The sequence below is a fragment of the Ictidomys tridecemlineatus genome, chromosome 11, assembly GCF_052094955.1.
Source record: "Ictidomys tridecemlineatus isolate mIctTri1 chromosome 11, mIctTri1.hap1, whole genome shotgun sequence".
In the NCBI taxonomy this organism is placed as follows: domain Eukaryota; kingdom Metazoa; phylum Chordata; class Mammalia; order Rodentia; family Sciuridae; genus Ictidomys; species Ictidomys tridecemlineatus.
In genome coordinates, this window is record NC_135487.1 from 49,341,093 (window position 1) to 49,366,426 (window position 25,334).

General features: G+C 33.3%; 2 protein-coding genes across 8 annotated transcripts in view; one reads left to right on the forward strand and one right to left on the reverse strand.

The window, feature by feature from the left end:
• The window catches only part of Alg6 (ALG6 alpha-1,3-glucosyltransferase), an 87,656-nt gene that overhangs the window by 58,427 nt on the left and 3,895 nt on the right, over positions 1-25,334 (forward strand). The window lies entirely within an intron of this gene.
• Itgb3bp (integrin subunit beta 3 binding protein) overlaps positions 1-25,334 on the reverse strand; it is a 51,928-nt gene that overhangs the window by 10,456 nt on the left and 16,138 nt on the right. For 5 of the 7 annotated variants that reach the window (XR_013427846.1, XM_078026403.1, XM_005337713.4 and 2 more), the window contains exons 3-7: positions 20,938-21,073; positions 16,272-16,341; positions 2,904-2,982; positions 2,375-2,468; positions 1,578-1,634 (exon numbers count right to left, since the gene is read on the reverse strand). Coding sequence is in view for 4 of the 7 variants with exons in the window: in XM_078026403.1 (XP_077882529.1) it covers positions 1,578-1,634; positions 2,375-2,468; positions 2,904-2,982; positions 16,272-16,341; positions 20,938-21,073 (436 nt within the window). In the remaining 3 variants the exon portion in view is untranslated. Of the gene's footprint in view, positions 1-1,202; positions 1,313-1,577; positions 1,635-2,374; positions 2,469-2,903; positions 2,983-16,271; positions 16,342-20,937; positions 21,074-25,334 lie in introns of all 7 variants that reach the window. The other 2 variants (XR_013427848.1, XR_013427847.1) reach the window with 1 other exon arrangement.

The window sequence follows — 25,334 nt, forward strand, 5'->3', positions numbered from 1 at the left end:
AGATTACTGAATAGCATCCATGTCAGTAATATTAAAATGATCACTCTTTTTAAAGAGTTGGTCTAAAGGTTTTAATATTTTATAGTCCATGATTATTTCCTTCCTGAGGTACAGATATATATTTCTTATGGGAACTTAAAAACTTGTAATTGAAAGAGAAATGCAAAATAACACTATACTAAGATTTCATCTCACTTCAGTCAGAATGGCAATTATCAAGAATTTAAGTAACAATGTTGGCAAGGATGTGGGAAAAAGGTCCACTCATACATTGCTGATGGGACTGCAAATCGGTGCAACCACCCTGGAAAGCAGGATTGAGATTCCTCAGAAAACCTGAAATGGAACCACCATTTGACCCAGTTGTCCCACTCCTTGGCATATATCCAAAAGACTTAAAATCAGCATACTATAGTGATGCGGCTACATCAATGTTTATAGCAGCCCAATTCATAATAGCTAAGTTATGGAACCAATCTACGTGCCCTTCAACAGATGAATGGATACAAAAAATGTAGTACTTACACACAATGGAATATTACTCAGCCGTAAAGAAGAATGAAATTATGGCATTTGTAGGTAAATGGACAGAACCTGAAACTATCATGCTAAGTAAATAAGCCAATCCCAAACACCAAAGGCTGAATGTTCTCTGATATGTGCATGCTAACTCACAATAAACAGGGGTGGAGTGGGGGTGGGTTTAGAAGGGGGGTGCTTCACCAGATTACCAAATTAGACAATGGGGAATGAAGGAAAGATGAGGGGACAGGAATAGCAAAGACAGCTGAATGAGTCAGACGTGATTTTCCTATATTCTTATATGAATATATGACCAGTGTCATATATTGTACATCATGTACAACCACAAAAATGAGAAGAAGTATTCCAGGTACATATGATATGTCAAAATACATTCTACTGTCATATATAGCTAAAAAGAACAAACAAACAAATAAACAAACAAAAACAAACTTCTAACTGAGTTTCCCATACTGTGAAATGCTCAGAGACATAATAGTTCAAATGTCACAATGTCATTAATGACTTAAAAGTGTCCAGGACACTGCTTAAAAAAGTAACTTTTAATGCTTATATGTCTTTCTAATTCACCATTAAAAACACTGGTATGTTAACTCATTAAGTCCTAGGTTGTCAATTCTACAAACATAATAGATATTTAAATATTATTTGAAAGTTACCATTAAGTGGTATATTTGTTGCTCATTTAAAGTTTTTATAGGTGCTTCACATCTGGGATGATGGGATGAAATGGGCTAATTAATGCATTGTTGTCCCAATTGTCTGGGTTCTGAAAAAGAAATTTTAATAAAAGGACAAAATTTAAAACTGTTATTTCAGAATACTTAAAAATTGAGTCATCAGGGAAGATGATCTTATTGGACTTGGTCTTCTGCTAAATGTAATATAAGGTTTTTCAGATGAGATTCGTAGTCTTAAGAATACACTAAAAGGGACTCACAATGATTGGTTTTATTTGATGAAATGAGATGAAAGTATCTCTTTATGCAATAAAATAAAACCATCTCTTTATGCAATAAAACACAGCCCTTTACCTTTGTGAGGAAGTACTGAATTCTTTTCACACAGCTTTTGTTTTCTTATTTTGGTCACTAAAAGAAAAAAAAAACATCATGTTAAGAATTAAAATGGATGCCTATAATCCTAGCGGCTAAGGAGGCTGAGGCAGAAGGTTTGCAAGTTCAATGCCAGCCTCAGCAATGGCGAGGAGCTAAGCAATTCAGTGAGACCCTCTCTAAACAAAATACAAAATAGGGCTGGGGATGTGGCTCAGTGTTCAAGTGCCTTGAGTTCAATTCCCAGTACCTGGCACCCCCCACCCCTGCAAAAGAATTAAAATGGAATGTGAAGAATTTCTCATTACTTGGAAGAAAAAATTTCATGAGAAAAAAGAATTCAAAACAATACCTATCTATAGGTATCAAGTACAAAATGCAATGCCTTATTAAATATCTCCTTTTAAAAATAAGCTCCACATAAAAGAAGTCTACTTGCAATTTCCAAGGTAACAATCTTTTCCTTCACATTAAAGAGTAGTCCCCAAAATAAAAGAAAAATGGAGTCTTATATATAAAAGAAATAGTATTTCTTTCACATGGCCATAGTGGTGCATATATAAAGAAGTCTATCAAATTTAAATTTGACAAAAATTAAGAGATTTATCTTATTATTACTGAAAACTCATAAATTTTTCTTACCTTTGGTGTCAACATATTTTATGTACAACCAGAGATATGAAAAACTGCTGTGTACGTGTAATAAGAATTGTAATGCATTCCGCTGTCATTTATTTTTTTAAAAAAATAAATTAAAAAAAAATTTTTTTTCTTACCTAGTTCTTTGGTTTTCTCCACTTCTCTTTTTAAGAAACATGATGAACGGGAGATACTAATGAGATTTTCAAGCTCTCTATTGCCCTCTAAAGCCTAAAAGCAAGTTATTTTAAATGAGTTAAAAAAAATTCTCTATAAGTGAATTTTCTATGGTAAGTGACATGGAAAAATTTAAACTCTATGTGAGGAAAAATTAGAAAAATTTAAACTCTATGTGAGGAAATTTAACATTTTATAATTGTTCAACTATCATAAGCCTTATAATATATGAACAAAACTACATTAATTAAGATTAAACCATCTGTAAATTTACTATTAAATGTGAGAAAGCAAGTAATTACTAAAATATTATAGTTAAGTCATTTTAAATAAGCAGAGAAGTTCCCTTGAAAAGCAAATTAAACATATCCTTTGCAAATTCTTTACTGGATGGGATTCTGTAGTCTGGGGATTCTTTCCTATTATCTTCTTCAAATGGGGTAGTAGAAGTGTGAAAAATTCTATGCAAAAAAAAAAAAAAGGGCAAACCTTTATATTATTTAAATTTTTCATTATTTCCATGATTTCTTCTGATGATGTCTCAACTTTAGATAGCAACACCATGAATCTATGAGTGAAAAAAATTATTTAGCAAGAGTAAGTATTTAAATGCAGTACATTATTTTCAGAGCTTTAATTCTATTTAAAGAAACTTAAGATTCAGTTTTCTAATTTGTTCTTTATAGCTTTCAAAGTGGTAAAAGAAGTAAATGTTCCTCTTTCATTCTTCATTCTTTTACAAACACAATATACATTATCAACTATCCCTTTGGAATTTCACTCTCCTCATTGAACCATGGAAGAGAAGACATAGGCTTGTTCCTTTTCCCATAATAACTTGTGAACACTAACACATTGGGTTCACTTATTTACCTTGATCTGAGTTTATGAAGCAGTGTTATCCAGTGACTTATAACAAATTAGGTTTTATAGCTTATATCTTTCAGTGTGAAAAATATATGAAGGCAATTTTTAAATTTGAAAATAAAGGAAAAAAGAAAAAATCCTCCTATAATCCTACCTTCTGAACATATTTCTAGTTTGTATTTTGGAAAAATTCTTCTATATTAAAAATTTTTTTTTGTAAGTTTAAATTGTGCTTTTCTTCTTTTTCTTTTTCTTTTTCTGGGTACCATTCCCTTATCATGGGGGTTGAACTCAGGGGCACTCAACCACTAAGCCACATCCCCAGCCCTATTTTGTATTTTATTTAGAGACAGGGTCTCACTGAGTTGCTTAGCATCTCGCTTTTGCTGAGGCTTGCTTTGAACTTGCAATCCTTCTGCCTCAACCTCCTGAGCCGCTAGAATTATGGCATGCCTGGCATAAATTGTGCTTTGATAGAACATCCCACACATTTTTTCTTCCACATAGGCCAAATGTCTGTAATTTTAAAGGCTATATAATAGTCTATCTAGTAAACACACTAAAGATGATTCAACCATTCCCTTATCATGGCAATTTTAGAATCTTTTCCAATTTTAAAATCCCAGAGCTGTATATGATAGACTATATCAACATATTATAATAGAAATACAATGCAAGCCATATATGTAATTTAGAATTTTAGTAACCACATTAAAAGGAATAAAAATAGGTGAACTTAATTTTAGTATTTTCTGTAATTCAATACATCGTATATTACTTCAACATGTGTTCAATATAAAAAAATAGACATTTTGTATTTTTTGTCTATTTTATATTCATAGTACATCTCATTTGAGACTTGCCATATTTAAAGAACTCATTAGCCATTTGGCTAGTGACTCCTGTTTCACAGCACAAATCGTACTACTGCTTTTATGAGAAATCGAACACTTTATTTAAATACTTATCAAGATTACATAAGTGTTTTCCATTAAAATTTTTGTTATTCAAGACAAACAGTATAGGTTAAAATTTTCATACACATTGGGTACGTTCATAATCTATATATTCAAATAAGGAATAGAGATAAGACAACATTGCAGAAGCAGAAGATTATGAGAGGGTAGTAGAATTATGTGTGATTTTTTTACCTTTAAAAAATGTATGGAAAAAATCTATGGATTTCTTTTTTTTTTTTAAATATTTATTATTTTTTAGTTCTCAGCAGACACAACATCTTTGTTGGTATGTGGTGCTGAGGATCGAACCCAGGCTGCACGCATGCCAGGCGAGCGCGCTACCACTTGAGCCACATCCCCAGCCCAAAATCTATGGATTTCAATTAAAAATAATTAGTCTGAGGATCCAATTGCTAAATACTGGAAGCTTAGTTTGAGAGAAGGATCACAATGGGATTCCTGCCTTTTCTAAGGAGCAAGTGGAATTATATGACTCCCACTCAGACTGGATACCTCCAGGTTCTCCTATAGGATGTCAAAACCTACGTGCCCTGGAGTGCAAAGCAGAGGTAAGTAAGCTACTTTGCTACAGGAAGGAATCCTTGTATCTCATATTCCTTTCCTGGGAAAACTGGAGCGGCAAAACTCTTCCACACACACCATATCTTAACATGTGGTACTCCTTGTTGACCTTTAGGGAACTGTGTAGGAAGAGTTGGATCCTGCTGGACTTGTGCAATGTAGCATCCCCAAAAGGATCTCCTAACACTATACCAAATTAAGATAATCACTGAGGAGCCAGGCTAAGCAAACTGTTTTGACAACCTTGAACTGCATGGACTGAGTTTCAATGATCTAGAGGAGTTCTTTTCAAGACATACTTGACATGTCTAAACTGCTTTTTCAGGGACAAGTTTCTCCGCTGCAGGATCAAGTGGCCTAGTAGATCTCTTATTTTAATTTCCTTTCCTCTCCTCTTATTCCCTTTGCTTCTTCCTAGAGGAAGTCAACTCTTTCTACATCAATGGCAACCAAATTCCTGGAATGGTTTTATAACTGTCATTTATCTGTTAAATCTGAGAAATGCAGTATGTATGTTCTTTTCCCCGTCTTCTAAGTAGAAAAGCCTTCATAAACTTTGGAGATAAACTGCTTGCTGAGCAAATCTGGGGGGAAGTAAGGGTGACTACTTCTTCACCCTAGACAAAATGGTGTTGTTATAATCATGGTTATTACCACTTGTGATAACCAGATATTCACTGCTTACTGATAATTTTTTTTTTATATTTTCAAAGCATGATTCAATTCTAATTCACTGTACTGTGACAGCATTACTGTTTGCTTAAGAGTCACTCTTCAGTATCATCTCAATGATCTTCAAACATTTATTTATTTTTGAAAACTAACAATCTTTTACTTTTTTTCAACTGCCTACAGAACCTATTTATTATAGTATAACATTTCAAAGTTACTGTTGCTCTCCCTTTCAAGTTGGAGAATAGGTTTGCCTCTGGCTGAACTGGATCATATTATTAATCTTAAAATGATACTTTAAACTGTTCAGATATTGATAGGAGTGCATTGTCCAGATAGTTAGTGACTGCTGCCAGCTTTATGACAACTTATATTTTAACAAACAATTATAACATGACTTGAGAAAACAGAACTACTGGTCCTCCTTGAATTAACCTCTTCTTTGTTCACCAATAAAGATCCCAAAGTATTCATTTTTAGCATCTCGTAATTCAAGAGTCTGAATTGGTCCTTATGATACTTTAAAAAGAAATTATGGTCACATATGGTGGCACATGCATGTAATCCCAATATTACATGCCTATAATCCTCCTGGGGAGGCTGAGGCAAGAGAATTGCAAGTTCAAAGCCAGCCTCAGCAACTTATCGAGGCCCTAATTCAATGAGACCCTGTCACTAAATAAAATATAAAAAGGGACCAGGGATGTGGCTCAGTGTAAAAGTGCTCCTAGGGTTCAATCCCTGGCTAAAAAAAGAAAAAGAAAAAAGAAAAAAAAAAGAAAGAAAAGAAACTTATGATCCAATTGGTTTGGTACACTAAAAAGTTGTCTTAAGACCGGACATATTTGTCAGACTGCCTTAGTTCAGGGTAGATTCTTATGGTATGTCAACTGTGAATATCTTCTTTTCTCCTGAGAAAGCCATATGTCAAAAATTAAAATCCAGAATTCTGTCATTTTCTTCAGAGAAAGTTCTTATTATTAAGTGCACTGAAATTAGATTCTTCAGCCAAATAAAAGCCACGAGAGGCACTGGATGTAACCATTACTTATGCTTTTAGTTCTTTATTAAATTTCTGAAGAAATTCTCAAGTCATGTGTAACTTGACTTTTTCTTTCTTTTTTGGTGATACTGTCTGTGTATGGAACTCAGGCCTTCATTCATACTAGGCAAGCACTCTACTTTTGAGCCCTATCCCTTTTAAAATTTCTGGAAGACAGGATCTCACTAAGTTGCCCAGGGGTAGCCTTTAACTTCCGATCCTTTCTCCTCAGCTTCCCAAGAAGTTGGGTTACAAGCATAAGCCACAATGCCAGCCTATAACTTGATTTTTAAAACTACTATTCTATTTCAGTTCTGTGTTTTCCCTATCTTGACCATTTTCAATTATTTTCCATTCTAAGCTTTAAATTGTTTCATCATTGTGTTAGCTTTGTGTCACCATGACCAAACACCTGACAAGAACAACTTAAAGGAGGAAAAGTTTGTTTTGGCTCACAGCTTCAAAGTATTCTGTTTCTGGTCAGCCAGCTCAACTAGTCTCGGCTGGAGGAGAGGCAGAACATCATGGTGGAAAGGTGTGGTAGAAGAAAGCAATTCAGCTCAGGGCAGTCAGGGAAAGCAGAGAGAGGAAGGGGTGGCAGACAAACCCTTTCAGGGCATGACCCCAGTGACCTACTTCCTCCAACTAGGTCCCACCCCCGAGTAGTCCACCGAGCTATCAATGGATTAGTCAGTGTGGAAGCTCTCATGAGCCATCTAATCATTGCTCTCCTCTGAACCTTGAGGCATTGGAGACTATATTGGTAAAAACCACATGAGCTTTTAGAGACATTCCAGGTCCAAAATAAAACAGTTATTCTCCTTTTTAAAATTCCTAAGATGTATTTGGAGCTAACATTTTTTTTTTTAGTGCTTTCTGAGTTCAAGGCATTCACTTAAAAAAACTGTAACCATTAAGCAGTAACTCCCTTTGCCCATCCCAACCAGCCTCTCTTAATTTATAGTATACTTCCTGTCTCTGAATTTGTCTAGTCTAAATATTACATATAATTGGAAACTTACAAAATTTGTCCTTATGTCTCTGCACATTTGCAATATTCACCCATGTTGTAGCATGTTTCAGGAGTTCAATCCTTTTAATGATGAACAATATTTCATTGCATGTACATATCATATTTTGTCTATCCATTCATCCAGTGATAAACATTTGGATTGTTTTTACCTATTGGGTACTGTGAAAAATGCCTAAATGAACAAATATCTGTCTGAATCATAGTTTTCTGTTTTGGTGGATGAGGCATATACCAAAGAATTAAAACTGATTTTGGTACTGGGGATTGAATCCAGGGATGCTTAACCACTGAGCTACATCCGCAGCCTTTTTATTTTTACTTTTTAAATTTTGAGACAGAGTCTCAGTAAGTTGCTTACGGCATAAGTTGTTGGGGCTGGCATTGACCTTGTCCTCCTCCTGCCTCAGCTTCCTGAACCACTGGGATAATAGGCATGTGCCACCACATCCAACCTATTTAATTTTTTGAGGATCTGTGAGACTATTTTCTAATTTCTCCACACCCTTGCCACATTTATTATTTTCCATTGTTTGTTTGTGTAAACAGCCATCAGAGTATGTATAAAGTGGCATCTCACTGTGATTTCAATTTGCATTCTTTTAATGATTAATGATGTACAACATCTTTTCATGTGCTTATTGGTCATTTTATATAAAGAAAATGTGGTATATATACACAATGGAATATTACTCAGCCTTAAAGAAGAATGAAACTATGGCATTTGTAGGAAAATGGATGGAGATAGAGGATATCATGCTAAGTAAAATAAACCAATCCCCCAAACCCAAATGTTTTCTCTGATTTGTGGATGCTGATCCATAAAAACTGAGGAAATCTGAGTAAGATTAGTGTATCATATCAACATCAATTTCCTGGTTGTGATAATGTATTAAGAGTTTTGTAAGATGTATGACAGGAAACTGGGAAAAGGAAACACATGATCTCTGTTTTACTTCTCACAATGGCTTGTGAATCTATAATTATCTATTATGGATCAGCATCCACATATATCTATCCATATTATCTATAATTTTCAGTGTACAAGTTTTTTACCTAGATATTTTTTCCTTTCAGATGATACTGTAAATGGAAGTGCTTCCTAATTTCCTTTTCAAATTGTTCATTACAGTGTATAGAAATTTTTCTGTGTTGTTCTTTTATCTTGAAATTTTACTGATATAGTTTGTTAGCTAGTAAGTATCTTCTTGTGCATTCTTCATGCTTTCCTACATATTGGATCATGTCATTTGCAAAGAGAAATAATTTTAATTATTCCTTCCCAATTTATATGCCCTTCCTTCCTCCTTTCTTTACTTCCCCCCTTTATTCCTCATCTCCTACCTATCTAATTGCTCTGGCTAGAATTTCCACTATGATATTGAATACCAGTGTCCAAAGTGGGTGTCCTTGTTTTGTTTCTGATCCTTTTTTATTAAACTTATTTTTTTAGGTGTAGTTGGACACAATACCTTTATTTTATTTATTTTTATGTGGTGTTGAGGATCGAACCCAGGACCTCACATGTGCTAGATGAGCGCTCTACCACTGAGCTACAACCCCAGCCCTTGTTTCTGATCTTAGGCCTTTAAGTTCTCCATGTCAAAAATTTTAAACAGTTGAAAACAAGTCTCTTTTAAACATTGGTTGCTTACCTAAGAATTCAGGCATAACTATGTTTTTATCCTAAGTTTTGATAACATTCTCAACTAACTTATTCCTTAAGACCCTCATTTATGCAGAAAGTGATCTATAAGTCAGTATTCCTGTTGAATGATTAAATACTTAAAATTCAGTGAAGAGAAACTCAGAATACCAACCAGTGATTACTTGTCACAATTAAGCTGACTACATAAAAAATAGGTATAACAGCCGGGTGCGGTGGAAACACTTGTAATCCCAGAGGCTTGGGAGGCTGAGGCAGGAGGATTGAAAGTTCAAAGCTAGCCTCAGTAAAAAGTGAGGCACTACACATGTCTTCTTTGATATAAGGAGAGCAACTAAGAACAGAATAGAGAGGAAGAACATGAGAAGATCACCACTAAACAGGGATGAGAGGGGGGAGGGAAAGAGGAGAGAAGGGAAATTGCATGGTAAAGGAAGGAGACCCTCATTGTTACACAAAATTACATATAAGAGGAAGTGAGGGGAAAGGGGGAAAAAAACGAGAGAGAAATGAATTACAATAGATGGGGTAGGGAGAGAAGACTGGAAGGGAGGGGATGGGAGGAGAGGGAAGGGGAGGGGAGGGGGGATAGTAGAGGTTAGGAAAGGCAGCAGTATGGCAGTAGGTAAAAAAGTGGATGTGTAACCGATGTGAATCTGCATTATGTATATAGGGTAAAAATGGGAGTTCATAATCTGCTTGAATCAAATGTATGAAATATGATATGTCAAGAACTTTGTAATGTTTTGAACTAATAAAAAAAAAAGCGAGGCACTAAGCAACTCAGTGAGACCCTGTCTCCTAAATAAAATACAAAATAGGGCTGGGGATGTGGCTCAGTGGGCGAGTATCCAAGTTCAATCCCTAGGACCCTCCCCCAAAGAAGCAACACTAACCAAAAATCAGTACTGGCATAACTCCTTACTATTTTAAAGGTTTTATTTGGATTAGCACAAATACAAAAAAAAAAAAAATACACCTAAAAAAGATATTCTTCTGCTTACAAGTGAATAAAACAGAGATTAAAAGTAAGTCCTGAAAAACAGGAGGGATTCTTGTGGTACTAGAACTGTTCTGTATCTTGATTGTGATGGTGGATATAATAACCGACATGTTATAAAACTATACAGAACTAAATACACACACAAATGAGTTTATGTAAAACTGAGGCAATTTGAGTAAGACTAGTGTATCATGTCAATGCCAATTTCCTGATTGTGATATGTACTAGAGTTTTATAAGATGTTATGTCAGGAAACTGGGAAAAGGAAACACATTATCTCTGTTTTACTTCTCACAATGGCTTGTGAATCTATAATTATCTGAAAATAAAGTTTAATGAAAATAAACCTTACAGAAGGATAGTCATCATTATTATGTTTTCACAGCAGTGACAGCAACAGCAGCAAATTGGCAAGGAAAAGACAAACCAATGGCAGTAAATTATATATTTTCCTTGCAAAACATAAAGACTATAGAAGTTCACATAAAATATTAATGTGTAGGTGTTTGTTTACAAATGGGCTGTATTGACATGCCACTAACTGCTTGTTTCTAAAAAAAAATGATAAAAAATCTTGAACACACAACTGTGTTTTCCTTTTGGGAGACTTCTTACATTTAAAATTCTCCAAGTTAATACAGAGCCACATCCCCAGCCTTGCAAGCAATTTTTGAATGAAGTGATTTGACTATATATTGCTAATTTAAAGTCAAAAAAGCCCACAAACAGGGGCTGGGGTTGTGGATCAGCAGTAGAGCACTCAACTTGTATGTGCGAGGCCCTGGGTTTGATCCTTAGCACCACACAAAGATAAATAAATAAAATAAAGGTATTGTGTCCAAGTACAACTAAAAAATAAAATTTAAAAAAGCCCACAAATAAATGTTGAATGCTTAGAAAGTTTGGTTTTGGCAGTGCCACAAATATAGAGTTCTGGAACTATTTTGTGTGTTGTAGGGTTAAGCAAATGTGCAAATATTTTGCTGTTCTTAGAAGACAGATTTGTTTGAGAATAGATAGAAATATGAAAAGGGGAAAAGTAACAACAACAACAAAAAACCTGTATCACTATGAACCCATGAATCTAAGGCCAATTAGCGAAAGGCCAACTAATAAATGTAGGAATGATGGAGTTTGAAAATCACCACTGTGCAACCACTGTGCAATAACTGGAATTCTTCAAATAATTTTAATTTTATTGTAAGACAATACTCTTATACAGAAGTACTATGAATAATTATTAGCCTTCAAAAATAAATTTATTTAGAAACTTATTTTGATGTCATTTTTCTTTACTTTCATCAGAACCATTTACTGAGTTCTCCCATCAGAAAATAGATGATTCTACTCTGATTGACTAAGAATGTATTTTAGAAGCACCCTAACTGGGCTGGGGTGTGGCTTAGTGGTAGAGTGCTCACCTAGCATGCACGAGGCACTGCGTTCGATCCTCAGCACCACATAAATGTAAATTAAAGATACTGTGTCCACCTAAAACTTAAGAATAAATATTTTTAAAAAGCACCCTAACTTTCTAAATTATAGTTCAAAAATCTGGTTTTATTGAAGAACTAGCTAGATATATCTAAAAGTCTTGCTGGCCATCATAACACCACGTTCGTTATTGTAATAATTTATTTATGTGTATACTTTCCATTCTAGAAAATAAGCTCCTCAAGGAACAAAACAGATTTTATTAATCTGTGTAGCCCTAGCACCTGGCACAATACTTGGCATCAATATACAATATATATTTGTTGAATAAAAGTATAAAGCATCACTTAATTTGTTTTCTCAAAATTTGATCATTACTAATCTGGAGATCATAAACTTAGACCTATCTTTCCTGTACTGTACATATCAAAGACCTAGGAAAAAACCAAGCATCAGAAGTAACCAAGCCTAAGAGACATTTATACATGTTTTGTTGATAGCATCAAGTAATAGTTTAAATAATCCACTTTTCCCCACACTTTTAATTCCATGGGCTACTCAAAATTCTGTGAAAAGGGGTGGGGAGACGGGATTTGAACAGTCATTAAATATGTTTGGGAAAATGCTGAAAATCACAAGTTGAATAGGACTCAAGAATTTAAGTAACCCAATGATCTTCAACAGGGGATTATGTGGCTCTCTAGGGAACATCTGGCAATGTCTAGAGACACTTTAATTATGACAAATACTGATGAGAGGGATGCTGGTGCACATCCCATAATGCATAGGACAGCCTCTACCACAAAGAATTACCCAACCCAAATGTCAATAGTGTTTAGGTTGAGAAACCCTGAAGTAATCTAATGTATTAAACTTCTTTTGGCAGTAAAAGACTCAATATAGACCTATTTAACTTTAAGGCAAAAAAAGGGATTTATGGGAGGAATACTAGTGTATCTCCCAAATAATAAGATTCACCAAGGCTTCAGGATAACTAGAAGAAATGAAAAGACAAATGGAACTCTCTCACTTCTCTGTCTCTGGTTATGGCTTCTTTCTGACACACTCCTGCAAACCTGTTTCTTCTATGTGGTGAAGAACATGGCTCCCACTAACAGCTTTGCTTGAAGATCATTATCTGAGAAACAGTCACACTCTTCCTTCTTCCAACTCTATAAATCCTGCAGAATAACTAATTGACTGGGTTTTGTGAGTGAGTATAGGCCAGATGCCCACCCCTGGATAAAATCAACAGTCCAGGGAGTGAAGTCATGTTGAAATTTTGTAGTCTGGCAATAAAGGGCCACATTACTAGAATGGGATGAAGAGTAATTTTAAAATTACCAGTGAGTTTCTTTTTATGAAAAGAAGTTTTAAAATCGTGCAATTTATCAATTTTCTCATGAAAAGCTGTCTTACATTTTCCTCTAAAATTTTTACTCTTTGTACCTTTCATATTCATACCTACAATGCATCCAGAATTGATTTTTATGTATAGTATGAGGTGACAGTCCAGATCCAATTTCCCCCACATTATTAGTCAATTGACTAATGGTATCTTTTATGGGAGATATCAGATATTTAGGCAAAAAACAAACAAACAAACAAAAACCTCTTGTAGAGAAAGGAACATATATAGAGTAACCCATCTAAATAACATTATTCTTTAAAACATCTTACTTCCTTAATTTTCATCTAATGTTATGGAACATCCTTAACGGACCTCTTTTTATCTGAACAGACTGACTTTGAGAGGAAGATATGGTATCAAATGTTGTACCAAAGAAGTTCTCATAATAAAATGGCATTCCTATTATATATGGGTTTCTCCTGAGAATGATTAGCACTGGTTAATCTTTTATGCCTCAGTTTCTAAATATGTACACTGAGGACCAAATACCATATCAATAATGACTCAAAGGCACTGAAGCCTCATGAACATCTAGAAATAGGTACCTTGCTTCTTTTTTTTTTTCCATTTTTCTTGCTTACATGATATTTTGCAGAGGAAAAAAATATGAATAGGAATACTGCAAAAACAAAACACAAAATGTTATGATCATTTAAAACTATCTCATAAATTTAGTTTAATTTCAGATTTTTTAAAAAAATTCAGGTCTTGGCTGAGCATGGTGGTACATGCCTGTAATCCCAGAGGCTTGGGAGGCTAAGGTAGGAGGATCACAAATTCAAAGCCTAAGGTGCAAAGCAATAAGGTTGGACCCTATTTCTAAATAAAATACAAAAAAAAAAAAAAAAAAAAAAAAGGTTGGGGATGTGTGCTCCTGAGTTCAATCCCCAATACCTCCCCTTCAAATCAAGCCTTTAGAGAGGTTTCTAAAAATAATAATAACAAAAAATTCAGAACAGTAGGAAAAGAACCCATTGCTAAAATTAACTCCTTGACAAGGTCTCAATAATATTATTTAAAAAATGAAAAAATTAAAATGTATTTTATATATTTAAGAAAATCTGATTATATTTAAATTCACTAATTCTAATACCAAATCACAGAATTATCAATATACATAAGTAATGGGGATTTTTGAAAAAAATACTGAAATAAAAAAATAAAATAAATAGAATTGCTAAGTGATCCATAACCAAGGTTCTTCCCTTGGTATCTGAAAGCACACTTCCATTAAAACTATTTAAAAAAATTCAAGTTCTAGGCAAATTGATGGGTTCAGAAGAAGAAAGAAATGGAAGCAAACTATAAAAAGCTGGAACAGTTTAAGTAGAGCGATTCAGGAAGGAATTCAGCAGGCAAGTTTAGCTTGCTTACATGGTATAATCACTTTTGTCCAGAGACACTTCCTCTTTCACTGCATTCTTTTACTTCTAAGTTCTTTATATTTTATATAATTGTATCAGAAATCCATTTGGTTTGCCAGGCAACAGTTTTCAAATACAATATTATCTCTTGTTCATAACTGCTACTTGCTTTCACTGTATATCCTTTTGTACAACTTTTTGTTATGTACATATGTTGCCTGCTTTTCAAAAAAAATAAATAATTTAAATAACAAAACAAAGCTTTCCTCTTAATATCTAGTGAAGATTAGTTTCACTGAGGAAATGAGAACTTTTGAGCTGGGGAAGAAGAGTGGTAATTTATAACAAAAATATTTGTGGGGTATGGAAGATGGGAAGATGAAAATAGTTGGAGCCTGTGAGAACACGGCTAGGAAAACAATTTCTAAAAGCAAAAGAGGTATAAAGAGGTATCATGATAAATGTATTAGATTCCAAACAATGAAACTTCTCTGAAGAGACTCTTTCCTTCATCCACATAATAGTTTAATTGGCATTCAGTATTCATATCTTTTAATCTAGACTTCTACTGATTAATACTATAGTTCAATTACATTATAAAGTAAATAGACTTGTGATCTTACCTGGGGTTATAACTACAAATTATAATACTCTGCATGGAAAATGCATCCGAGTCCCACACAAATGACTGAGAAAACATTTTTAAACATAATGAATGTATAAGTTGAGGAAGGCTTATTAACTTACATTATAAGACCAGGAGCTCCTAGTTAGAAAAACTTTATTTTCCCCATCTTTACCCTACCATCTCCATCATAAGGAATGGCATTGAAATGGTAAATGAGTTGAACATATGAACTACTTTGATATTTTAATCTCCTGTTCTGCTTACTTCAATCTTTCCAGGAAAATATAAATATAATTTCCAGGATACACAGGCAACAGTCTTCTGCAGCCTTCATTCAAAGGTACCACTGGCAGGCTAATATAAAAATAGTTGGTTGCTGGCATGTAAAGGTTCTGAGTTCCTCTAGATCCTCACTCTACCAGCTTCACTGTATTCCTAGCTCCATCTTGAACCAGCTATGTGTTTAGCATTCTGTTCCAAAACAATTTATTACTTCTCTGTACATGTAAATTTGAAATGGGTGTTTTCCTTAGTTTTACCCTAAACTGGTGTATTATACATCAGTTGGCAGAATGGGGCTCCATAAGTATTAAAATTAAGGCATTATATATCACTATTCTATGAGCACCTCAAAACATATCACAAGTTGTTTTGTTTTTTTTTTTTAAGGAAGAATACTTCATGAACATTGCATAATTTGGTAGATTTCATTCCTCATGCCCTCTCTTCCTTCGCTCTTGATCCCATTTCTTTACTCTATGGGTTTCCCTTCTATTTTTGTGAGATTCCCTTTTTTTTAATTCCTCTCCCATTTGGAGAAACGAAATTTACCAAATTATGCAATGTCCATGTACAAATATACCACAATGAATCTTATATATAATTATAATGCACAAATCAATATATTAGTAATAGAAGGGAGATCAGTAGTGCACAGCAAGTAGATCAGGGGCAGGGAGGAGAGAAGGAAAAGACAAAGTACTGGGAAATGAGAGTGATCAAATTAAATTCTGTGTGTATATGAATTTGGCATAATAAATCCCACTATTATATATAATTATAATATAACCAATAAAAATTACCAAGACATTTATTACTATAAAAAAGAAAGAATACTTCAGCTCAGGTATAAACTATTAATTTCTATAAATAAATGATTGCTCTTAAATTGTATGAAACCTCAAAAACAACAAACTTACGTATCATTGTCTTTTACTGTAGATTCCTTTCTTTCAGTTAAACTGAGGTGATTCAATTTTTTTCTCTTTCCTATATATATGAAATAAAGAAAAGAACAAAGTTGAGAGAGAAACTATCAATTTTTAAATAGAGTTTAGATTGCCAAATTTTAAATAGAAAATAAAATTGTGGACAAATAAAAGGGAGATGAGAGCAGAAAAAGTGTCTTATTTTGGTTTTTCCATTTCCTATTCTCATAATTTTTTGTACATGATAACACTGTATTGGAAAAATAATCTTTTGAATAGAATTTCCATTGAGGTTTGATATATTAATAAGAAAACTATGTATATCCAATTTGATAATATAATTAGGTTAAAACAATACACTTTACTAAATAATGGATAAGTATTAATACTTAATTATTAATATTAATTAATATTAATATTTCATTAAATATTTTAATCAAAGATACCTTTTTTTTTAAGGTACTAGGGACTGAACCCAGAGGGCTGAGCCACATCCCCAGACCTTTTTTGTATCTTATTTAGAGACGGCATCTCACCAAATTTCTTAGGGCCTTGATAAATTGCTGAGACAGCCCTTGAACTTGTGATCCTCCTGCCTCAGCCTCTGGAGCCGCCAGGATTACAGGCATGTACCACTGTGCCTGGCCAAAGATACATATTAAGGTTTCCAGAGTGTGCATTATTTCACTTCTATTGTTTTCTTAATGTTAACAAGGGATTGTTGATACTTAAGAAAACAGTTAAATTCCTAATAATATAACAGTAGAATAAATATGACTATAGGGATAAAAGAACCTATTTATTTAACATGTGCATAATGTACAATGTAATGTTTTATTAATGTATATGTGGAATGGCTAACTTAAGCTAATTAATGTATCTATTACCTCACATACTTATCATGGTTTTGTGGCCAGAACATTTAAAATCTCCTCAGCAATTTTCAAGTATACAATTCATTGTTACTTACTATAGTTATCATATTATATACAACAGATCTCCTAAATTTATTCCTCCAATCTAACTGACCAATATCTTTCCATTTCTCCCATCCCCACAATCAGACCTTGGTAACTTCCCCTCTAGTCTCTGCTCTATGAGTTTGACCTTTCAGATTCTACTTATTAAGAGCATGCACTGTTTTTCTGTGCCTGGATTATTCATTTAACATGTCCCCCAGGTTAATCCATGTTGTGGCAAATGGCAGGATATCTCCATATTACACCGTGTGTGTGTGTGTGTGTGTGTGTGTGTGTGTGTGTGTGTGTGTGTGTGTACTGCATTTTCCTTATCTATTCATTGCTGATGTACATTTAGGTTAAGTCCATATCTTGGTTACTGAATATCGTTAAAATGAATACACGAGTGCACATATATCTCTTTGATACATTGATTTCATATCTTTTGAATATATATACCTAGTAGTAAGTCTATGAGGTCATATGGTAGTTCTATACTTTTTTTGAGGACCCAAATCTTTAAATGCATATTCATTTATAAATACTTGGAAAGATCTTTATATAGGTTGAGCATCTTTAGTCTGAAAATCTAAAATGCTCCAAAAACCTAAAACTTTTTGAATACAGAATTTTTATATTAGGTATGTTCAGCAAAGTAACTATGCAAATATTCCAAAATCTCAAAAACTCTAAAAGACACTCAACCTGTAGCACCTACTAATGCATATCATTTGTTAAAAGTATTTATTTTAGATAACAATAAAAGAAGTAAATGATTACATCTCAGTATGCAATGAAATGAATAACACACTTTTTGCTACCAATGAAAGTCAACTATTTTCCAATGTATAAATGGAGACCCCCTCCTCATTCTACATATTTTTATGTAATTCCATTTGTTCAACAACTGGCACTGCAGTTATTATTAACTCAATGTTTCTATAATTTTACTAAGAATCATTTACTACAATGTACCATGAAAAACTCCTCACACTCTCCCAAAAGAAATATATAATTTAAAATCTTCTAGAAGTGAAATGAAAAAAAGTAATATATCAGTAAAAGGGTTTTCTAGTTACTTAATAATTACTTATTTCATTTCATTCTATTTTTTAAAAAAGACGATTAACATATCCAAAAAGTACATGGAGTCTATATGACATTTGTCTTGCTAGATACATATATAAGTTAACAAAAGTTGTGTACTTAAGTTCCTTTAAGTGTAGTTTCACAAAACATTGGTGGTCAATCCACTATCACTCAATCAGGACTACATTCAGAATTGTATTTGAAGTTTCTGGCAAGGCTCTAGGGAGTACATTCTCTAATTAGTGAAAACAGCCTTCAATAGATCACAAGGTTTGGAAGCACAACTAATGATGAAAATAATGGCTAACACATAGTATTTATTAGGATCAAATACTGTTTTTAATATATATATAATAACTAATTAATTTGCACAATAACTCTGAGGTAGTCACTCTTTTATGGGTGAGACAGTTAGTGAGTCTGGCATTCAAGCCTCAATAACAAAAAAAGCCAAGCATTGAGGAAAACCTTTATCTACAGAGGTTCAAGTAATTTGTCTAAGGTGCTCACATACTAGTTTCTAACATTTTTCTGAAAGAGTTACTTGTAGGCCAAGTTGAAGATCTGTAGGCTAAAAGGTGATTAGGCATCTTAATATGATTCTGCTTTCCATTTTTGCTTTCTTTTTTTCCCTCTCTCTCTTTTTTGTTCCTGTGTATAGTTTGTGCATGCACATGTAGTACTGGGGACTGAGCCCAGGGGTGCTCTATCACTGGGCATTTCCCCAGCCCTTTTTACTTTATTTTGAGACAAGGTATCATTAAATTGCTCAGGTTGGCCTTAAACCCAAGATCCTCCTGCCTCAGTCTCCCTAGTTGCTGGGATCATAGGTGTACATCACTGTATCTATCTTCTATTTTTTTAAATTAACCAAATTAATATCATTAAGCAAGACTGAAGGGTGAAGAAATTCTTTGGAGGAAAAACTTACGAAAAATAAAAATGTTACTGTTCCATTTTTATTCAAAATTAAAACACTTTTTAAGTTTCTTGGGAAGAAATGGGATAATCTGAAAATATTACCTATATGATTGAATAGAAAGCTATCAACAAGAAAAGTAGAATTGCTTTTAATCTACTAAAATGTCAATATTTGGGAAGCAACAATAAAATTATAGGTTTTTAAGAAGCTCACATCTATCAAATTGGCTCACATCTATCAAATTACTACAGCTTTAAACAGAAAATTGTTTTCCACCACTTTCAGAATATACAGTATCTGTTTCTTTTCTCACTTGGGAATAAATGAGTTTTGCCAGATACCTATCATTTTTTAAAATATTTGTTTTTTAGTTTTAGGTGGCACAATATCTTTATTTTATTTTTATGTGGTTCTGAGAATCGAACCCAGTGCCTCATGCCACATCCCCAGCCCCCCAGATACCTACCATTTTGTTAGTCTTTTCAAAGAACCAACAGTTGATTCTGTTGTTTTTCTTTATTATTGCTTTGTTTTTTATTTCAGTTTTTCCATTCATATTTTCACTATATCTTCTACTATTTTGGATTCATTCTGTTTTTCAACCTTTGCCAGTTGAAGCTTAGTTCATTAATTTTCAGCCTCCCTTTTAAAATATATGTATTTATAGGTTAAACTAAATTTTCTCCTAGGAAATGTGTTAGTACAATTTAGGAATAAGTTTTTCCAGTAGGAGCTGACATGTTTTCATTATCATTCAATTCTGAATATTTTATACTATTTTGATTTTTCTGATTAGCAAATTATTTAGAAACTTTTTGGTATCCAAACACATAAACTAAAACTTTTAAAGGCATGTCTTTTCATTATTGATTCCTAATATAGGAAATTTTGGTTTGAGAATGTAATCTGTATGACAGCAATTATTTAAAAAATTTTTTTATATTTATTTTTAGTTGTAGTTGGACAAACTGACACCTGTATTTCACTTATTTATTTTTATATGGTGCTGAGAATCGAACCCAGGGTCTCACACGTTCCAGCGCTCTAACGGTGAGCCACAACCCCAGCCCCAACAGCAATTTTTATAACAGTGAGACTTCCTCTGTGACTCCAAATTGGTTACACTTTTGTGAAAGTTCTATGTGTGCTTTTAAATATATTCGATATTATAACTGAGAAGTGTTCTCATTAGAATCAAACTGGCTAATTGTGTTTTGTTTATATCTTTCTTAACGTTTTTGCTTCATCAGTTTCTGAAAGACATAGTTTAAAATCTCCTACTATGATAAAATAACATTTAGAAGTATCACTCTTAAACTATAGTACAGCAGTACCTGAGTTATGTGCCCTTTAATTTATGCACATGATGGATAGCTTGTTAAGGGGTGTACCTGTAACTATTATAATTGATAGTAGTTGAAGGCAGTTAGGCCATAATTTCTATTTAATGGACAGAATAGTAAAGGAACAAAGTCTGCAGTAACATTTTTTTAAAAAAGTGCCTGGAAAGTTTACATTTATGCCCAAAGTAACACCTATATTCTATCTAGCGTTTTCTATGTTAAATTCTTTGAGAAAAGAGAAAAAAATCAGTTTTAGCAAGATCCATATATTATTAAATAAAAATCCTGATTTAACCAGTAACTAGAAAAATCTTATCATAAATGGAAAAGAATGTTCAACTAACCATTTGATGGCCCATTTCTGGGCTCTTGTTCTTTAGAGCTTGTGGGAGAAGAAAATGGACTCATTTGACAAGTTCCAGTTGTTGGAGAATAAGCTGTAATACTTCTCTTCTTTGTGATTTTTGAAGGATCAAATGACTGGAAATAAATAATTTTGTAACAGAAATAATTACATTTAGTTATAGTTCTTTTAAAAACTCAGCAAATCAAATCAATACTGGTTTCCTTCCTCTGTCTTTTCAGAATTCAAATATACTCAGTTATCATTTTCGAAATGAACACTGTCCTTTCAAATTAGGTAGGTGTTTCAGGTTTCTATAATAATTAGGGCATCTAAATTTGATATTTAGAAAATTTTAATATTAAAGGGTTATTACTACTTTCTGAGATGATATTTTCTAAGGTTTAGAAATGACCAACTCATATAACCACATTCTCACTTTTAATTTCACTTGAACCTGAAATATAATAATGGGCCAGGCCAAGAAAACTTGGAGATGCTTATTACTAGACCTACAAGGAAATCCTAGGAAAGATCAGTACAGTCCTACATCTTTACACAGTTCTCTGACACAGTGTCTTGCCTTAATGATAAAGAAGATAATGTCTAAATAACTACATCCAACATTTTAAGACTTTTGAGAATTTGGCCTAAATTATAAGATTCCTCTCTGAAGCTTCCTCCTTTGTATTTAGGAGTCTAAATCCAGGTAAAGTATTTTGATAACATTTTAATTTGTCTACTCCATCAGAATTTACTCCTAAAAATAAACATTTCTTCATCATTGTACACTAGGGAACTTAAAAACATATAAGGAATGAATGACTTAAAAGGAACTGTCCAGTCAACTCTGCCATACCACTCAAAATATACTCATTTGTTCATTACTACTTAAAATATACTCATTTGTTCATTGATCCATCCATCCAATATTCACTAGTATCTTTGCTTTCAGTTTAAATAGGTTAAACACATTCAAGTCTCAGATCATTCTATGATCTCAGCTTTGAATGTTCTCTTTCTTATCTTTTCCAAGACCCAGTCTTTCTTTAAGTCTCTACTCACAATCCACTTTCTCCAAACTCCATTATCATAGTACTAATTGCTCTCCTGAATGCCTCTAAAAACTTGCTTTCTATATTGCTAACTAATGAATATGAAGAAATATTAACAACTGTTCTGGCCTCAATAAGCGTTTACCAAAGGCTAAATAGAGATAAGGTCTTAGTATGTATGCTTAGAGAAACTCAAAGAGCGAAAATCCAAGTGGGCTGTAGCATTCTGTTACAGAAAGCTTCTTTTGAGGGGGAAGGCTGAGGCTTAGGTAAGTAAATATAAAAGACAGGAAACATCTGAAATCAGAGGTGAAACAGCATAGGATGAAACTAGGGGATAAAGAAAAGGTTTGAAGGCTCAGAGGATGGCAACATTGTAGAACTAAACTTTAGTAGCTGACTTAAAACAGATATGTAATTCTTTATGGCCAAATAACCTCTATTTTTAGGACACATGGCAAAAATGGTGGCTGTGTCACCTTTTTCATTAATCTTCATATTATTGGTTTCAGAATCTACAGTATCAAAAATTTTATAGTTGAAATTTTAAATGATAAATATTTCTGTGTTTGGGGGAATAAAAAGGCATTTCTTTCTTTAGTTTACATATCCACAATAGGCACAAATGTAACCAATATCCTTCTTAAAATATCAAACTATAATATGAAGTTATAATTCTATGGCAATCTTTTTCATGGGGTGAAAGGTTTTAAGTCTCTTTATCAGGTGGTTACCTCTCCATGTTTGAGTTTTCACCTGTTCATAAACTATGACATTAATCCAAACCGTACTTTATTTTTCCAAGAATTTATTGCCCAGAACAATTTCACTGTGTATGTACAAGAAATGTAAGTCACTCCTCTAATGTACATTTATATCCATCTGTTTTCCTATTTTCACCATAAAATTATTTTATTCAATTGTCAAATGTCTAAACATTACAACTGTAGATAATACATTTCCTCTTGAAAATGGTTTTCTAGCTTTCAGAAAATAACTGCACGTACACATGTATGTATCTGCATCACTTTAGAAATAGTGAGTCTTCACTTTTTTCTATATTCCATGTTGGTTTTATATTTTGGTCATTTGTGTTGGTTAAAAGGAACATGTCTGTCTACGATTACTATACATAGAGGAAAAATTGAAAAATCTATCTTTCCCTACTCTCCTATTAAATATTCTTCAGCAAATGATGTATTTTATGTTTGGTCCCTACTGGTATACACAAAGGTATAACAAAGTTTTTTCCCCTCAAGGTTTTACCAAAATCTTCTAACTTTATATCTCTGAAGATGTTTAAAAGTGATCCTAGAGTTCATCTAAGAATTTCATTTTGCCATCCTCCAAACTTCAAAGGACTTGGCTTACTTCTTAGTCTCCTATGACAGGGAGAATTAGAAGCCTAGGGTTGAGGAAGACTGAGCTGCTAACTGAGAAGCCAGCAGTCTTTCCACTAAGCAAGGATGAGTGCTACCAGACCCTTTGGAAAAACAGAAAGAAATGGAGAGAGGACCAGTTTTCCCCTAAAAAAGGAAAACCAATTCAAGATGTAAACAAAATTCAAGGAGACAGATGTCACAACCAATTCTATAATAATTTACAACTGCTTCTAATATTTACTGACTCAGTATTTTTAAAGTGAGGCAAATACATATATAAACAACTAAAAAACAACAATAACAAAATGCCAGGTTCTAAGATTCAGCCTATAATCAGCCCAAATAGCCTGGTACATTTTATAAAGAGGTCAAACTTATACATTAGTAAAACTAAAATTTGGGCATCAATTTTCCTGCCTTAAAAAAATCAATGTTCTCTTTATAATTTCAAATATGACATTCTACTTCAATATCCTTTACGAATTGTAGCTTGCTTCATCACCTTGTTTAAAGCATATTCTACCAAAAAGGTGCCTGCATTTTATTGATTTTTTACCTATTATAAACAGTCTAGAAAGTACTAACTAAGGGTTCTTTCACAGATGAAAAATGGGATATAAATGATCTGCTATTATTATAAATTACCAGTCTATGCTGTCACTGAAATATTTAAAATACAAGTACTGTAGGTATATGGATAACCAGAAACAAAAGGGCAGCGAAAGGGAGATAATTCTCAGTAACCTTAAAATGAACTTCTATATGAATGCACCACAGTAAATCTCAACATTATGTATTTGCACAAGACTGAGATCCTAATTAGAATAAGATATATTCCATGTTGGTATAAATATATCAAAAAAGATTCTACTGTCACGTATAACTAAAAAGAACAAATAAAAATTTAAAAAAATAACCTTATACTGGCTTATTAGGTTACTGGGAATGTCCCAACTAAGATATAATTATTATGCACTAATACTACTAATTATGTAATATTTGTTAGGCACTTTCATATTCTGGGTCTTGGGTTCCTGGAAAAGTAATAGATATCAACTAACTAATTAGCTGCCAAATTAATGGTTCTATAAGACATTAGGGTTTTGTTGCTGTTTTTGTGATGGCTACAGAGAACAGAGGCATTTTGCACTTATCTCAGAGATTTTACTATGATAGCAAGTAAAAACATGTTAAATCTGTGGTAATGGAAATGCTCTATTTCTTGATTCAGTATTTGATACACAAGTTTACACATTTGTAAACCTCACTGAATTATATACTATTTGTGAACTTAATGACATGTAAATTTCACCTTAGAATTTTCTCCTTTAGCAGGAGAAAAAAGAGGAAAAACAAAACTGTGGCTAAAAAGTTTATACCCTGGATTTTCTATTTCTGCTCATTATTTTTCCATAATGTTAAGATATTAAGTATTAATTTTAATATTAAAGATATTATTATTGTACTCTGCACTTTATTCTTAAGCTCTCCCCACTCTGCCCAGTACTAGGGTTAGAACCCAGGGATGCTTAACCGTTGAGCTACACCCCCTGCCCATTTTAAATTTTAAAAATTTTGAGTCAGGGTCTTGCTAAGTTGCTCAGGCTGGCCTTGAATTTGAGATCCTCCTGCCTCAGTCTCCTGAGTCGCTGGGATCATAGTCTTGTACCACTATGCTTGGCCTCAAGAAGTTTATGAAAGTTTATCATGGCTATTGCCGATTGTGTTTTCACACATTATTTTATTTTTCAGAATATGAAGTAAATTCCACCCGGATATTTTTTTTTTGTTTACTGAAGTATGATTTATATACAATAAAATGTACAGATCTTCTTTAGCTTGATGAGTTCTGACAACTGTATACACTGATGCAACCACCACCTAAGATATATAACATTTTCATCATCCCAGAAGGGTTCCTTTGAATCCTCTTCCAAATCTCACTCATCAGCCTAGAGGTA